General features: G+C 37.8%; 1 protein-coding gene across 1 annotated transcript; it reads left to right on the top strand.

Annotated features, from left to right (window-relative positions):
- The first annotated feature begins 2,055 nt into the window (after positions 1–2,055).
- Positions 2,056–14,515, top strand: LOC134677046 (odorant receptor 43a-like). Its single transcript, XM_063535473.1, has 9 exons — positions 2,056–2,162; positions 3,634–3,892; positions 6,978–7,085; positions 7,971–8,175; positions 9,134–9,374; positions 9,940–10,138; positions 12,750–12,905; positions 13,559–13,639; positions 13,857–14,515. Exons 1-8 carry the CDS (start codon positions 2,113–2,115, stop codon positions 13,616–13,618), a joined length of 1,278 nt encoding a protein of 425 aa, XP_063391543.1. The 5' UTR covers positions 2,056–2,112; the 3' UTR covers positions 13,619–13,639; positions 13,857–14,515.
- Positions 14,516–18,236: the final 3,721 nt, after the last annotated feature.

Genomic DNA, 18,236 nt, shown 5'->3' with positions numbered 1-18,236 from the left:
TTGATTTCCGAGGCACGTTTTTTTCTTAGACTTTATTCATCTTATACGAAGTTACATATGTTTTTGGTATTAATTAGTGACATAATTAAAAAAAAAAGCTTTAACTCCCTAGAGCGCTATAGCTTTTTTTTCACTATCCAATGACTTCCGCGGGAACAATAATTATTATAGGCCTTTGTCCTTCAGTACACCTGCATGATAAAAGGTATTTTTCGAGCAAGTGTGATGAAAAAATATTACATTATAAACGTCAGTAAGTGTTATAAAAGTAACTCTTTTACGCTACTTGGTTTGTATGAAATAGGAACTTAATTTAAAAAAAAAGCTATAACTCCCTAGGGACCTTGTAGGGCCATAAGAGCATGTCACATGTTTTTGCGGCCTTCAAAGAGGAGATATTATTGCAGAAATGTCTGTACAGTCAACGGTAAAAATATGGGTGTACAAATCATTCCAAAAATATGTCCCATAACTCTTATGTCAGTGAATTAAGAACTATGGGACATACTTTTGAGTAAGTTGTCTACACCCATTTGACTGTACAGACATTTCTGCAATAATATGTTACTCTTTGAAGGCCGCAAAAACATGTGACATGCTCTTATGGCCCTACAAGGTCCCTAGGGAGTTATAGCTTTTGGCGTGAAACGTAGGTAAACGTCTTTAAAAACCCGTAGAGGGGCTCGGATCAAAAACCGATGTAACGAAAAAGTGTTATGGCGCGGCGGCTTATACCTAGCTTTCAAAATATGGAACATATTTTGCATATAACGTCCCCACTTTCGCCTCGCTTCGCTTCTGCAATGGTATAAAACTTTAGGTATAACAAGAAACAGGAAGCAATGAGAACTGAACAGAAGTTAAACAACACACAACAAAGTTAATAGGGAAGTATAGCTACTGACAAAAGGTGCATAGAATCAGGCGTTGCTTTGCGGAAATCCATATTAATTTAAATTAAACCAAAACATTACCTACTGAGCGTTTTCAGAAATAAATATCGAAAACCCGATTCTCACAGATCCCGGTGTTTTTGGGTTCTTTCAACTCAGAATCACTAGCATATTCAATTCTGATGATAAAATAAAATGTCCCAAATATTTGTATGAAAATTGTACAGTCCAATACGTCACGCACATACAAGTGAAATTTTTTTCATACTAAAACGTGACGTAATGGAATGGACATTTTGGGACATCTTTTTTTAATGGTGGGATGTTGCTGTCGATTCTGAGTAGAATGAGCCCAAGAACGTCCAGATGTGAAAGAATCAGGTTTTCAATATTTATTTCTGAAAACGCCCTACTATGCTAATCCGCGAAAAGACGTGCTAGTCAATCAGCACCGATTAGCGGGTTAGCACTGATTGACTAGCACGTTATCTTTTCGTGGATTATCAAAGTAATATTTTGGTTTTAATTTTAACTTACAGAAGGTACTTTTTTCATACAATTTTCATTTCGAGAGAAAACGGTTTCCACTAATTAAATCGCTTCAGCATAATTATATTCTAGGTTTATAAATTTCGCTTTAATTTTTTTTTGTTCTTATTGCAAATTTTGAAAAATGGTAAACCAATAAACCTAGTTTTTCATAGTGTCAATAATATACTAAAAAAATCATTGAGAATGGAAAATATTTCGAAATTGTTAAACGTTTTCTCTTTTTGTATGAACGATCATTTCCCATTTAAGATGCTAATTAAATCATTTATTTACATACAATAATATATACAGTGGTACAACTAAACGAAATTAATAACTAGCTTAAATCTATCTTAGATGCTAATTAAATGTCGTACGTAGTTTTAAGTTTAGTTTTATGTTTAGATCAGTGGTGGGCAAACTTTCTTCATGGGGGGCCAGAAAGTTTAGGCCAAAGGCCTATTTGTAGCCAAAGGTTATTTCGATTTGTGATAATCGTGGGCCAATGCCATATACTAATTATTTCATAGGACCGGAGGCGGGCCGGATAAAATCTATTCGCGGGCCGGAGCAGGTCCGCGGGCCGTACTTCGCCCACCACTGGTTTAGATTAGGTGTTATGTGTTATTTTAGTTTTACAGATAATAAACTAATAATACATTAACGAGATATACGGTTATTATTCGACATGGTTTTGAATCGAGTGTATGAAGTTTTGAAGAAGAGATATAATGATGGGTAAGCAAGGATTAGTTAATTATGACATTGTTTTTAGGGTTCCGTAACCAAAGGGTAAAAACGGGACACTATTACTAAGACTCCACTGTCAGTCCGTCTGTCTGTATGTCACCAGGCTGTATCTCATGAACCGTGATAGCTGATAGCTAATAGACAGTTGAAATTTTCACAGATGGTGTATTTCTGTTGCTGCTTGGCTCATCTACACGATGGGCTATGATATCATACTCGCATATATACATCTCACAGGTCCAGCGCTGGGCCATCGTGTGGAGGAGCCATAACAACAAATACAAAAAAGTACGGAACCCTCGGTGTGAGTCCGACTTGCACTTGTCCGGTTTTATATGAATAACTACTAAATTAACTTTAACTTAATAAGCCGCCAATAAGTTCTCTCAGTTTAAAACGACACGAAATTTGGCATGAACATTTACGTAACATACCGGGTGTGGCCTGTAACACTAGCAAATAATTAAAACATAGATTGTACTCCTCAATCGGTGACACTTTCGTTCAACAACTTTTAAAAATTATGAAGTATTTAGACTCCCTTTTTTTCATACAAAATAAATATTATCTTCAATGGACGCCATCGCCACGCCATATCATTGTGATTGACGTTGCTTGTCACGCCTTAAACATAACAAAATTCGCAATACATTGCGTCTTAAAATAAACTTTAAAGTGTATTAAAAATCAAACCACAAGTTATTTTTAAAAGTCGCTGAACAAATGTTGGTCAGTATGAGGAGTACAGCCTACAGTTTAATTTTTTTGCTCGTATTACAGGCCACACCCGGTATATCTATGTCCGGTACTAGTTTCAGTTAAAAATTGTTAAGGATGACTCACGCTAGACCGGGCCGTGCCCGGGCCGAGGCGTCCGACATGTCATATTCTATGACGGCTGATCGGTGATCACGTGGTACTTTCCATAGAAAAAGAAGCGCCGGAAGCTCCGGTCCGGCCCCGGCCCGGTCTAACATTTAATCAGCCTAATTTGAGAATAGTTTTCCACCTATGACGACCGGTCTGGCCTAGTGGATAGTGACCCTGCCTGCGAAGCTTATGGTCCTGGGTTCGAATCCCAGTAAGGGCATTTATTTGTGTAATGAACACTAATATTTGTTCCTAAGTCATGGGTGTTTTCTATGTATATAAGTATGTATTTATCTATATTATGTATATCGTCGCTTAGCACCCATAGTACAAGCTTTGCTTAGTTTGGGGCTAGGTTGATCTGTGTAAGATGTCCCCTAATATTTATTTATTATGTTATTTATGACGTATTTTCTAGCCATGTCCAATCGCCTTTGGACTTCAAGTATATGACGCAAGTCCAGTTTCTCCCACAGCCAAAATGTATACCCCCTTAAATCATTGGAGGTGACCGAATATCACCCTGTAGGCCTGTATAATTAGGTAGGTATATTCGAGAATAGTTTTTCACCTACGACTTATTTTCCAGCCATGTCGAATCGCCTTTGGACTCCAAGTATATGACCCAAGTCCAGTTTCTCCTGAGCGCCATAGGATCCTGGCCTTATCATCAACTTGGACGAAGTCGATTAGCCGCCATTATGTCTACGGTCAATGCTATTCTCATAGCTGTTGGCATAATGGCGTGTGTTTTGGAAGCAAGCTACATTCAGCGGAATAGAGAAAAACTGACGTTTTTCCATTTTGGCCATGTTATTTTGTGTTGTTTTCTTAATATGTTGTATGTGGTAAGTGATGAAGGGGCCAAACTTAATTCAATTCAATTTAACTTAAAGGGGCCCACTGATTAACAGTCCGCCGGACGGTATCGGCCTGTCAGTTAGAACAACATTTTGACAGTTCCGAACAACTGACAGGCCGATACCGTCCGGCGGACTGTTAATCAGTGGGTTTAAGGGGCTACCCGAGGTTTTCATCGATTTTTGACAAGTTTTGAATTGTATCTCCTATCTTTGCACTAGACGTGCGCGCCGCGCCGGCGCCGCCGCGCCGCGCCGCCATTCATACGCGCCGCCGCCGCCGGCTCATCCACTCGGCGCGCCGGTGCACGGCCGTATATATGAATTTTCTCAAAAATGGACGGCCAAGTCGACTTTGCCGTCTAAAAAATAGGTCGCGAAGCGCGTAGTTTATGGTCAGTCAAAAATTAAAAACTTAAAAACATTGCAGTCTCGATTTTGGGACTGCAAACTTCCAAACTTTTTAAAAGTTGAAATGGCCATATCAAATGAAGGCACAGGCCCATTAAACAGCCAAACAGATGATTAGTACCGCGACTACTTAGCTGTCTCAAATAGGTTGGCGTATTTTTGGCAGAAAAATACACTTCTATTTTTTTATAAAAAAAAATAAACAGGCGGCAAGGGCTTTTTTCTGTAAAAATATATACGTAAGATCTGTATCTGCTTTCGTGAAATATTTCTGTGATAATTATAGTTCTTGCACCATTTTTGAGAAAAGCACTATATATGACTCGGCTGGAAGGCTACTTGCTGGCTTCGGATTCAATTAAACGGACTCCCAAGGTCGTCCGTTTAAAACGAATCCTCAGCTTGCAAGTAGCTACTTCCGAGCCTCGATAATAATGTACTATTTTCGATATTTTTTTATGGCAAATCTAATGAGATCCTAACGATTTTAATGCCTGAACAAACGTGAACTAACGTCTTCCGATGACTTCACATAGTTAATTTGGCTGATTTCGGGGTGGGGTGGTTATCGTGAAGACAGCCCACTTTGACCAAAAAAATAAAAATTTAATGGTTCGGGGCCCTAATGATTCTAATGCCTGAACAATCATGAACTAACGAATATCTTGCTATCTAGACCAATAAAACTTAAAAAAAGTGGTTTGGGTTGGCTAGCGTGAAGACAGCCACCCCCTTTTGTTTAAAAAAAAATGTATATTAGAATCGGGGATATGTACAAGAATAGCGTGTGCGTAAGTATAATGCTAGTGAAAAACTATACATAGTTAATTTTTGCAGTTTTAGTAGGTAATACCCTCGGAGTAATTAACAATGGAGCCGCCATTAACAGGCGTTCCCCTCTGTCGAAAATAGGCGGCCAATGGTCAACCACATGTCAACCATATGTATGGACTGACGTTTATCTGACATGACGTACCTATACATTTGATGTGCCCCTCCCCCGCAAAAAACGGCAGACTATTTTGTACCGAAAATTTTAGACATGGCGTCTCCGTTGTTAATTACTCCGAGGTAATACCTAAATGAAAAAAATTGCTACACGCCGGCGCCGCCGCGCCGCGCCGACCAAAAAAGCCGGCGCGCCGCCGCCGGCAAATTTTAGGTCGGCGCGCACGTCTACTTTGCACTACGAGGGTCGCACTGAAATATTCGGGAATGGGACACTTAGAAATAACATAATAGAATGAGGCATATAATTTATAAAAATGTAACTCTTTATAAAACTTTTAAGGTATATTCCATTTGGTTGTCATTTATATTTAAAAATTACTGACAATTTGAAAATTGTATGTCGAACATTATTTGAATTTTTGGCCAAGTGATTTTTCGGATCACATTTTTAAACGGTTTTCAATATGCCCTCAGCGAACAAATAAAAGTTACAATGGGCTTCTGTTATTTTTTTATGAACTAGAGTTCATCGTACGCTCGTTTGCAGTTAAAATTATGTATGAAAGTCGCTTTCATTTTATCCCATGGGTGATCTTAAAGAAGCATGTCATTCCAAAGCGACGTCAAAATTTAAAATCGCATTTGTGTTGTTAATTAAAAAGACTGCCAAAAAAGTTGCATATCGGCAGATTTCGACATTCCTAAATATTCATATGACAACAGTAAAAAAATCTTTTATATATAGATATATGTAAAAAAAACTTCAATTCCGTTGGCTACTTTACGAATTTCATACAAAACCACTAAGGCCCCAAAATCGCCATACAAAAAGGACTTTGGGATTATGAGCCGTGTGCATTACAGAATGATTACTTTCAAAAGAAAATTTATATGCGTGGTCAGTTTGAGTTTAAGTATGCATTAAAATAAAGATTGACTGTCTAGATGCGACAGTTTTCTCTATTCCCGACATTTTCAGTGCAACCCTCGTACAGAATAGAATTAGAAGGCAAACGGTTATCGGTTCTTCATTCTTTTATCTCCGGTTTTTTCCACCGGATTTTGAAAAAAATGAATATATATTTTTTTATGATTTTTTTAAACATTGTCTAAAAAAGCACTTTTTTCGTATCTAGTTTGCTGTGAAAGATCTATGTACGTAACCTACATAATATATCTGAGTTCGTCTTTAACGTCTCGAAAAATTTGTTCAGGGTTTTAATTTTAAACTAATTAACACAAAAGTTATGGCCAGAAAACAAGTTATTTAGCCTAAAATTGTTCAACTTTGATGCCAAATATCTCAAAGACAATGAACTTTGAAGTAAATATGGGGCATTATCTATGAAAAGGGACCTTATTGTCGATGGCACTTACGCCGCACGGCGTCGCGCGGCATTGTATTTAAATCGGAGCATCGTTAATAATGGCGTTAGCGCCATCGACAATAAGGTCCCTTTTCATAGATAACGTCACATATGAGATACTACATATATTGCTTAAAACCGTTGCTGTTAATATAATAAGCTACAAAAAACATTAGAAAACTAAGGGAATCAGATCGAAGGTCATAGGCGTGGGGTAGCCCCTTAATGTTAGATAATTCAAGTTTCGGCTTCGCCTCAAATTGTTACTCACGCCACTCGCCTTTTTTGACCTCTCAACGTTTGCATAAAATACTATTAATGTAGGTACATGTATATAATTTCAGCAAAGGCTATTTACAGCAAGGACTGATAAATATCAAGAGACTGTAAAGGATTATTTACTTGATTTTCATTTGTTTTACTTCAAAGGCCGGTCACCATATGCCGCTAAGGTACAGTGATATTTTGCTAAATGTTATTTATTTATTTACCCAGACTAAAGTTGACAAGCCGATAAAATAGTCTTTTGTCCCTTCCCATCTAATAATATGTCGGAATAATATAATAATAATAAGGAAGGTTTAGACTTAGCTCACGAGATAACCGCCATGTGGGATGTTGACTCGACGATCATTGTTTCTATAGTCGTGTCAGCGAACGGTCTCATAGCGAAGGGTCTCGACCAACACCTAGAGAGACTCTCGCTAGGTGGTTGAATCAAGGGTCAGATGCAGAAGGCGGTAATTTTGGACACGGCGCGGATAGTACGTCGGTCCCTCACTCTGCGGCCCTGACCACCGGCAGCTTGCACCCTGCCCCGCTGCCTTTTTAGGGTTCCGTACCCAAAGGGTAAAACGGGACCCTATTACTAAGACTTCGCTGTCCAGTGTCCGTCCGTCCGTCAGTCCGTCTGTCACCAGGCTGTATCTCACGAACCGTGATAGCTAGACAGTTGAAATTTTCACAGATGATGTATTTCTGTTGCCGCTATAACAACAAATACTAAAAACAGAATAAAATAAAGATTTAAATGGGGCTCCCATACATCAAACGTGATTATTGACCAAAGTTAAGCAACGTCGGGCGGGGTCAGTACTTGGATGGGTGACCATTTCTTTTTGGGTTTTTTTTGTTTTTTTTGCATTATGGTACGGAACCCTTCGTGCGCGAGTCCGACTCGCACTTGCCCGGTTTTTTTATAATGTGTTTATATATTATTGTAATGTTTTGTAAGTGTTTTTATATTTTACTTTTATACTCACATTGTAAAATCCTAACCTATTAAGACCCTAATTGAATAAAGGAAGGTTTAATGTCCGTACATTATTATATTTTAGGTATACGCACAAATCCACATAATATCGATAATGTTCACAATCTACGTGATGTGGGAGATGTTCATAGGAGTTGCCCTGTTCATATTCATGCCTTGGTTCAATAACTATAGCAGAGGCATGTTCAACGAAAACCGGCCCCAAAACACCACGTTTGAACACTCTATGTATTATTATCTACCTGACACCGTATATACAACTATAGAGGGTATGTATCATCTTTAGTATGAAGGCGGCATTGGAGCGCGCGCTGCGCGCCCGGATCAAGTTGGGTCCGACACTAACCGCCGTATTCCAACTTCAAGATATTCACAAGAGACGACACGTACTAGATCCATTCTAGATACGTTATAGTTTAGATATCAACTAGTTCTCTTTTGCAGCGCAATTCGGGCAACCATTGTCACTTTTACGTTAGATAGAATAAGATATCTATTAGATGTGAACTGGATCTCGAAATCGTTTAAGAGTATCTCCAGAATAGCGCAAATGTCAAAGACAGGTTAGATCTTAAACATATCGTTATCGTATCTTGGTGATGTCTAAAAGACATCTATTTCAAAATCCGAATCGGGCCCTTATGGTATGATGGTGATGTTGACGCCCCGTATGTATGTACGTATGTGTGTGTAGTGATGTGTGGGTATGTGTTACATGAGGCACCGGTAGCGCACAAAATGTGGAGTACATAAAGTTGTTATAAATATTACAACAATCATAAGTACCTAATACATAGGCAAAGGGTTAGGTAATACATATGTGGGTAGGGTAGAAAAGTGGTTTCAGTCGATGTGTGGAAGGGCGGCACCGTCGTCGAACCCAAGCCACCTGGCAGTGGACCTAAAACGGTGGCGTGTGCCTCGGATCACATGCTGGTGGCGCGTATAACGGCGATACTGATCCTACATCTTAGCCAGCCCAGTATGGTGCTTAGAGAACGGTTCCACCGTTGAGATATGGTTTCTGCCATATGTGTTATAAAGGAGGACATTTGGGGTGCATAGACGCTGTCAACAAAATGTGGAGTAGACCTAAAGGCGTACTCGGATTGTAATAATAGATTATAAACCTGTTATTAAAATCAGTTACACCTCCTAGTTTGTTTTGATTGCTTTTTCTTTCCGTATCAAGCAAATTGCTACGATTATTAAATATATTTTTTACAGGATATTGGATATTATTTGGCATCAACATACCCATTTCCTGCGTAGTCACAATAGGCCTCTGTGTTTTCGATCTCCTCCTCAGCCTGATAGTGTTCCAAATTTGGGGGCACCTTAGAATTCTGAAGCATAATTTGTTTAGTATACCGATTCCGGCAAAAAGAGGATCATATTCGGTTGAAGAGAATAATCGAATACGAATGTTGTTAAAGGAAATTATATTACATCACAAGTTTATTGTAAAGTAAGTACAGTCAGCATCACGTTTTACCAGTCAGCATAAGTAGCATTGTATAAGCAGTGGTGGCCGAGTGGATATGACGTCTGACTTTCAATCCGGAGGCCGCGGCTTCAAGTTCAAATCCTGGCTCGTACCAATGAGTTTTTTGGAACTTATGTACGAAATATCATTTGATATTTACCACTAGCTTTTCGGTGAAGGAAAACATCGTGAGGAAACCTGCATACATCTGCGAAGAAATTCAAAGGTGTATGTGAAGTCCCCAATCCGCATTGGGCTAGCGTGGGGACTATAGCCCAAGCCCTCTCGCGCATGAGAGGAGACCTGTGCTCAGCAGTGGGACGTATATAGGCTGAAATGATGATGATGATGATGATTGGATAAGTAAGGAAAGCATCTCGTGATTACCAATCAACCGTCATAGAGAACGAAGGGTCCAAAGCCTTGGCCTGAAGGTTGTGGCAAACGAATAAATGATTTATCCATAAATCTGTTTATCTCGTCACATCCTGCACGCACAGGTTTATTTTTATTAGACAAAATAGTTATTTGACTTATTTGTCAACAGATTCGTGGACAGATGCTCGGACGCGTTCAGCGAATATTTGTTCGCGTTCTACCTGCTCATGCAGTTCATCACCTGCATCTTACTGCTGGAAGTAACCTCTTTCACAGCAGAGGCGCTGGCTAAATACGGCCCCTTGACCATTGGGATGCATCAGCAGTTAATACAAGTGTCGATTCTTTTCGAAATGTTAAACACCAAGGTAAGTTTTTAGCCGCAAGCGCTCAGGATTCCTTCAGGATACCTGACTACGACGAAGCGAAGGGTCATGACTTTTGTTTGACCGCTATGTATACCGGGTGTGGCCTGTAATGTGAGCAAAAAATTAAACTGTAAGCTGTACTCCTCATATCAACCAACATTTGTTCAGCGACTTTTAAAAATTACTTGTGGTTTGATTTTTAATACACATTAAAGTTTATTCTAAGACGCAATGTATTGCAAATTTGGTTATGTTTAAAGTGTGACAAGCAACGTGAATCACAATGGTATGGCGTGGCAATGGCTTCCATTGAAGATAATATTTATTTTGTATGAAAAATAGGGACTCTAAATACTTCATAATTTTTAAAAGTTGTTGAACAAAAGTGTCACCGTTTGAGGAGTACAATCTATGTTTTAATTATTTACTCGTGTTACATGCCACTCCCGGTATGTCATGTTTACTAAAATAATAGTGATTGGATTGATGGTAAATAAGAGTCAGGTAAAACCTGACGTATGGAGCGCGTCGCGCACGCTCCAGTGCCGATCGCCTTCCGCGCCCTTATACCTAAGACATATGTAACTTCGTATAAGATGAATAAATTCTAAGAAAAAAACATGCCTCCGCAATCAGGAAAAAGTCATTCTCGGATAGATGGCGCACACACCTTTGGCCTATGCTCGGCTAGATGGCGTGACGACACCGTTTCATATTTAACAATTTTAACACATAGATATCAGGGAATGAACATGGGTCAAAATTATATAAAAATAATAGAATAATTTATCGTTATATACACTTTTTTTGATAATTTCATACGTCTTTATTTTGAATTTTAGTCGTGTGTCGATAGATGGCAGTAATTTTACAGTGACTACAAAATTTACTATGACAGGACCCCTCTATACTATCTATTCTCTTTGTTAATACGAACCATGTAGGTTATGCCGGATAGATGCTAGGTAGAAATGCTATGTGGGAAAATTATTTCCATAGTCTCCTCGCATAGTATAGAGTCTATACTATCTATTCTCTTTGCTTATACTGTGAGCGTGAGTGCAGCCATCACCAACTTGGAAAAATGTAGATTTAGATTATAAATTAACTATGTAATGAATGAACAGTGTAATGTAAATGCCATACGATAAATAAATAATACTAAAGGAGCGGGCGTAGCTCGAAGAATAAAGCAGGCCACTGACGAGCCTTCCAAATGGATGCCGTTACAATGGATTCATCCAAATGGACGGCATCCTAATATTAAACATTGTACGTTTTTGACATTCACGGACTGATTTTGGATTGCAGCCACGCTATTTGGACTGTTGGAAGGCTCGTCAGTGGCCACTTTAATGGTAACATTCCATTTCTGACCGCAGCTGCACTACTGGTACTGAACGCGTCGGTGTAATTGTCAATTTCCATAGTAATATGAACAGTAATGCAGCTGTCCTTGGAAATGGACTGTCAACTTAAGACGCGCTGCGCGCGCTCCAATGCAGTAATTATATACATTTATAAACTTATTATATGTCCCATTTTGAAGAAATGCTAAAATGTTCTTTTTTATCTTTTTTAACGAAACAGCTTACACATTTAATAAATGGTGATATGACGGAGCCACAATTCAGTTTATGCCAATGGTTTTCAACAAAAATAGTAAAAACAACAAAAGTAGTTTAGGATTAAACCAAATTAAGAATAATTAACTTATGAACTAAATACATCTATAAATAATACTAAATTAAAACTAACAACCCTAAATATATCTAAAATAAAATAAAGAGTATAAAAACTACTCAAAGAGACCTCCCCGCGCTACCCCCGGCGCAAAGGTGCCCATCACACTCGCTGCGTTACCGCGTTGAATTGCGATGGACAGCCTAATTAAGAATAATTAATATTAATAAATTATTTAGTAGGTTTAGTACGCAGAGGCAGTCTAAATCAGAGTTAATGTAGGCAATGATTATGTGGCTTAAAGACACGTCATAAAAAACCGGGAAAGTGCGAGTCGGACTCGCGCACGAAGGGTTCCGTACCATAATGCAAAAAAAAAAACAAAAAAAAAGCAAAAAAAAAAACGGTCACCCATCCAAGTATACTGACCACTCCCGACGTTGCTTAACTTTGGTCAAAAATCACGTTTGTTGTATGGGAGCCCCATTTAAATCTTTATTTTATTCTGTTTTTAGTATTTGTTGTTATAGCGGCAACAGAAATACATCATCTGTAAAAATTTCAACTGTCTAGCTATCACGGTTCGTGAGATACAGCCTGGTGACAGACGGACGGACGGACGGACGGACGGACGGACGGACAGACGGACAGCGAAGTCTTAGTAATAGGGTCCCGTTTTACCCTTTCGGTACGGAACCCTAAAAAAAAGTGTGTGTGCCTTCACTATGGTACTATTTGTTATTGTACCAACGTTTAGGGAAAGATTCATGGTCGTTTTACGCTATTTTTACTGAAACATTAGGTAAAAACTGATTTTTAAAGCAATCCCGAAAGTACCAGGAAATTCCGGTTACATTTTTGTCTGGTACCGAAAATTCCCTTTCTTTTAAACAGTACCGGTTCTGCAATCCGTAATTTTGATCCTCAGAGTGAGCAGCTGATCGACGCTGTATACGCCATCCCCTGGGAGCACATGGACACACGCAACAGAAGAACTCTGCTGTTTTTCCTTCATAGGGTCCAGACCCCAGTCGGTTTGAAAGCAGCCAAGGTCGTTCCTGTTGGGGTCAACACTATGTTTGCAGTAAGCGTAGTCTTTTTTAGTCCTTATCAATCTATGAAATGTAGGCCTCCTTAAATTTTTGCCATTCTGATCTATTCTGTGCCTTTGTACCCATTTTGATCCAGCTGTTCTTTTGATGTCGTCAGTAAGCGTAGTATTAAGGATGATTCACGCTAGACCGGACCGTGCCCGGGCCGAGGCGTTCGACATGTCATTTTCTATGATCGGTAATCACGTGGTAAGCGCCACATAAAGCTCCATAGAAAACGACGCGCCGGAAGCCCCGGCCCGGTCTAGCGTGTGGCAACATTAAATCGCGAAAAAGAATTTGGCTGTTTAATAATACATTTTGGCTGGTCCATTTTCTATAGGATTTCGGGGTTGATCCCATAGTAAAAGTAGCTTAGTATAATTCCAAAACCTCCCTGGCAACGGGAAAGCAGTTATTTTTTAGTCACCGTGTGTAGTATAACGGGATTAGGTAACTACCATTTAGGGTAACATTCCATTTTCAACGACAGCTGCACTGCTGTCAATTTTACTTGACAATGACAGCGACGCGTTCAGTACCGGTAGTGCAGCGGTTAGAAATGGAATGTTACCATTACCTAACTAATGTTATAAATATTATAATTTATACCCTGTATCAAATTTTTCGTATATTTTTATTTCAGGTTCTGAAAACCACGTTCTCGTATTACATGATGCTGAAGACTCTAGCTGGAGAGCAATAAAGTATATAGTTTGTCTATAAGGTAAGGTAGGTAGGTAAGAAATAATAAGCACCGATTTTCTGTATTTTCTGTAGCAATAGAAATGTAAAAGAAAAACCATAGTGTATAAAAATTTAGCACGATTATATTCAATTAAGGAAACTGCAGGTCTAACCTTAAGATGCAATGTTAGACCATTACGCATTAATGTAAATGACCGTTTGTTTCTTGATTCACAATAAAAAATAAAAAAAATAAGGTGTAAGGACTGTCATATTTCAATCATAGAATTAAAATCGAAACTAACTGTAAGATTGATAACAGTTTATTTAACCCTGAGACAGTGTCGCTGCAAACAGCTTACGTATGGCAATAATGTGCGTACGACATGTATAGTCGGGGTAGTGGGCATTGGCTTCATGTCGATACTCGTATAATGTCAGAAATATTGCTTACAGAGAAATTCGGTTCTTTCAATTTACCTATTCGTCAAAATCTGATTCTAAATATTCAATATTTATATATTCTTCGTTTTCTGACTCTGACGAAGTCTGATTTTCATCAGATGTTGTGTCGCTTTCAGGACCACCAACCTCGATTATAAAACGTTCAGTCTGCAATTCGATTATAGGACCTATAATCGTCTTCAATTTTTTTAACATGGTCACAGCAATTGCTCCAATTTTCTTGAGTTACTTACTATACGATACGATAACCAGTTCAATACAACCGCACTATAAAACGTCAATACCGGTCATGAGTGTCATGACAACAACCAACTTTAAAACATTGTTTATTGGAATACTATGTAATCCTTCGTCTTTTTTAAGCTGTAAGTATTTGATTGCATTCACTACAATTTTTTTCGCATCTTTGGAATATTTTTTTGGCATTTTTGTAATAAAACCGTTTAAATTTGAATATATTCGTAGACATTTTCTAGAGTCTGGCTACTGAAATTTTACTTAAATGTTTGGCGGGAAATTAAAAAAATCTTGGGCTGGTCACACTTTGTGGAGTAGGAATTATAGTTTTGATACTAGACGATATTTTTGATATTCTGTGCACAAGTAAGGTACCTAAGGAAATAAGTTAAATAAACGTTTACGTGCACTCAAAGTCAGCTCATATAATTTCTACCACTATTTAAAGTACAGTCAACGACAAACACATATGTTTACGTTCCAATATTTAGATTTTATAGATATTTTTCAGAACTTTTAGTTTATCCGTTTCTTTATACACTTGTCCTATTTATGAGATTCGGGCATTAATAAATTCATGTACTTAATCAAAGTAATAGGCAAATGTTAGAACTAGTACTTGAAGTATCAAAACATTTATAGAGCACCAACCTCTAATTGGTTTACATTTGGTTAGGAGTTGTAAACATTGCAGTTTTTCATTATACAACGCTACACGTCAACTTCGCACATTGTCGTAATTATTTACGACCTTAAATAATAGTTTGCGAACCTCACTCAGTATAGAAATTATTAATATTATTTAAAATAAACGCCTTATAAACCGCAAACAATTTGAATGAATGACATAAATTGACAACTGACTTTTAGCTTTTTTTTTAAATCATAGACAATTGGTGATACAACAACGAAATATCTGTCAACAATTTTTGGCTAGCCAGACTCTATTTGTTTACATCGGTGACATTCGCTGACATTCAACGTTCGTTGTCAAAGAGTAATTGTTGCCAGTAAAAGAAATTAGTACCATTTTGCGGATTATCAATGGTACTAATTTCTTATTCAAATTTAAACGGTTTTATTACAAAAATGCAAAAAAAAGATTCCAAAGATGCGAAAAAAATTGTAGTGAAATGCAATCAAATACTTACAGCTTAAGGAAAGACGAAGGATTACATAGCATTCCAATTAGCATCTAGACACGCGGCAGCGTGTCAAGCCAAGTTCAAGCAAAGGAACTGGCTAGCCAGCGCCAAGTGTAATATTACACGAACCACTTGGTGCCACTTTTGACCCTTCTATAACTCAAAACATCTTTAACGTAAACACATAAAACTACGTGTGTTTAATTATATCCATAAGGACATCTAGAAGCCCAAATTTCATGAAGCTAGCTCAAACGGTTATAAAGATATGAAGGTCAAAAAGTCGTAAATTTTAAGACTGACTGACAGACTTATAGTACCTAAACCTAACCTACTCCCAGATGACCTAGAAGGATGAAATTTGGAATCCAGCTCAGTTATTGTGTGAAAGCGTAGGAAAAAATCTAAAAATAAAAAAAAGTTATAAAATAGGGGGGGTCCCCATACAAATTTCTTTTTTATTGTGACTGACATATAGTACCTAAACCTAACCTACTTCCAGATGACCTAGAAGGATGAAATTTGGAATCCAGCTCGGTAATTGTGTGTAAGCGTAGGAAAAAATCTAAAAATAAAAAAAGTTAAAAAATAGGGGGGTCCCCATACAAAAAACCTGTATACGCGCTAAACAACCGGCCAACGGTGTGTCGTTGGCGGCGCGCGGCACCACATAATTAATACAAAGAACAGAAGTAAAAAACATGCAGCGGAAACACAAGAAAAATCATTAAATCTCAATACCTGCCTAGTTTTCTATACAAAAATTATTGATATCCCATCAAAAACATAAATGTAAAAAAGGAGAGCCAAGTTCAATACAAAAATTATGCTTGGCTGTGGGGTTCGCCGCAAAAAGAATGGAGATCTAAGAGTGCCAAGTTCTATGCAAAATCCAAATATGTATTTATAGGAACAAAATAACATTACAAACAAGTATTAAACTCTATTTCTTTGCTTTATTGGATACCTATAACAATTGCTGTTATTTAAAAAAAATGTGAGATCTTAAAGTAGGTTAGATTTGGCTTGGCCAGTTTTTATCAGAATTACAAAATATACAGGGTGATTCATGAGACGTGAGCAGGACTAATCCTGCACACTCAGTAACTGATAATTGATCGATCACCGTCGTATTTAGGCGAAACAACCACAGTTTTTTCTATTTTTTTACTTTTTAGTGAGGGCTAGTTTAATTCTCTACAATCATGGTCACCCTACAAGACCTAATCACTGAACATAAAAACTCTTTAACCCTAATGACAGCGTTATGATTACGAAGAAAATAACTGTCAAACTTGAGTGAGATACGAGTTTTCAAAAGTATATAGTCCTCCTCATCGTTTTCGATGACGGCGACCCCAGATAAACATCATGGACGCTGTCTAGCGTGAGCCCTTATGTGACTGGCCAGGCCGAACTTGGTCTTAAACACTCTAATGCACGTGTGACAATACAGTTGGCCAGCTTCGTTGAGCGTGTACACGTAGGAGGGCTTAGGTCTCTCTTTCAAAAGTAACCAGACAGTGATGACATTAAATTTGACACAAAGTATCGGTAGTTTAGTATTGTAATTTTAGGGTGACCATGCATGTCGTAAATAAATCAATAACTTTTTTTTTCAACATGACTAGAAAATTAACGTTAATCTCACTAATACTGATACGAAACAGTTGCTTATAATTTACGAAATGCGCAGTGTTAGTCCTGCTTACGTCTCCTGAATCACCCTGTATATGTTGAATAACTTTATAAAATGACTGATGTAATGAAAACTGGCCAAGTCAAATCTAACCTGCTTTAAGATCTCGCATTTTTTTTAAATAACAGCAATTGTTATAGGTATCCAATAAAGCAAAGAAATAGAGTTTAATACTTGTTTGTAGAGTCTGTGCGGAAAGAGAAGAGTCGTGGGATTTGAGGGCGCGCCAGTGCTATTTTATGGTTTTTGCTATGCTGACAACACTGGTCACGTGATTATAGTACGACACTAAAGGTCATGATACTTGAATCCCTTTTGTTCCGGTTTTTTACCACGGCTTACTAAACGGAGCCTGGTGGTGGTGTCGGCTCATCAACTCAATCCCCTGATTTAGCGCAGGCACTAGTTTTCTTTTTAAAACACACTTGTTTTTATGTCTCAGATACTAAAAAGTGACAGTGCGATTGACAAAACTGCTAAAAGTGCTAAAACTAGTTAAGAATCTGCCCAATACAACTGTAATTTTAGTACCAAACAAGATAGAGTCTCATTTATGTACTGCCTAATCTGTGCAGTCCAACAGTTATTAAAACCGGGTAAATCGGGTAGAAATTGGGCAATAGAACTGTAATTTTATCTGGGATATATTTCACCCATTGTAAACTTGACTTGTAATGTATGTGTACATTATTAATAATAAATATGGATATGAATAAAAATAGTGCATAAGGAATCATCCATTAATTACGTCTCACGAATTTCTAGGTTTTTTGACCCCTCCCCCCCTCCTTGTCACACTTGGTCACATTTTGCAAATCCCTCCCCACCTTGTGTGACGTCACATTTAGGCAATTTTGTTTTCAACGAAATCGGCAATACTAACTCGGCTGTATTTTTTTTATAAAAAAATATTTTTTGTAAAAGAAATATTAGTAATTTTATAACGCAAAACCAATTAGGAACGAAAATTACATTCCTACCTACATCATTATTTAAATGTACAGCGATTAAAAAAATATAAATTAATTTTCGGTTACTGATGAATATTGATGAAGTTAAAGTGACGTCACAATGTTTGTGACTCCCCCCTC

Source organism: Cydia fagiglandana, chromosome 25 (assembly GCF_963556715.1).
Source record: "Cydia fagiglandana chromosome 25, ilCydFagi1.1, whole genome shotgun sequence".
NCBI classification, from domain to species: domain Eukaryota; kingdom Metazoa; phylum Arthropoda; class Insecta; order Lepidoptera; family Tortricidae; genus Cydia; species Cydia fagiglandana.
The sequence above is the reverse complement of the archived record's forward strand: the minus strand, read 5'-3'. Positions and strand labels throughout refer to the sequence as shown.

Excerpts from the sequence above, each read along its gene's own strand:
- LOC134677046 (XM_063535473.1), top strand. The coding sequence starts at position 2,113 with ATGGTTTTGAATCGAGTGTATGAAGTTTTGAAGAAGAGATATAATGAT. Across the intron at positions 2,163-3,633 it reads AAGAAGAGATATAATGATGG|CCATGTCGAATCGCCTTTGG; the intron begins GTAAGCAAGGAT and ends CTTATTTTCCAG. Across the intron at positions 9,375-9,939 it reads CATCACAAGTTTATTGTAAA|ATTCGTGGACAGATGCTCGG; the intron begins GTAAGTACAGTC and ends ATTTGTCAACAG.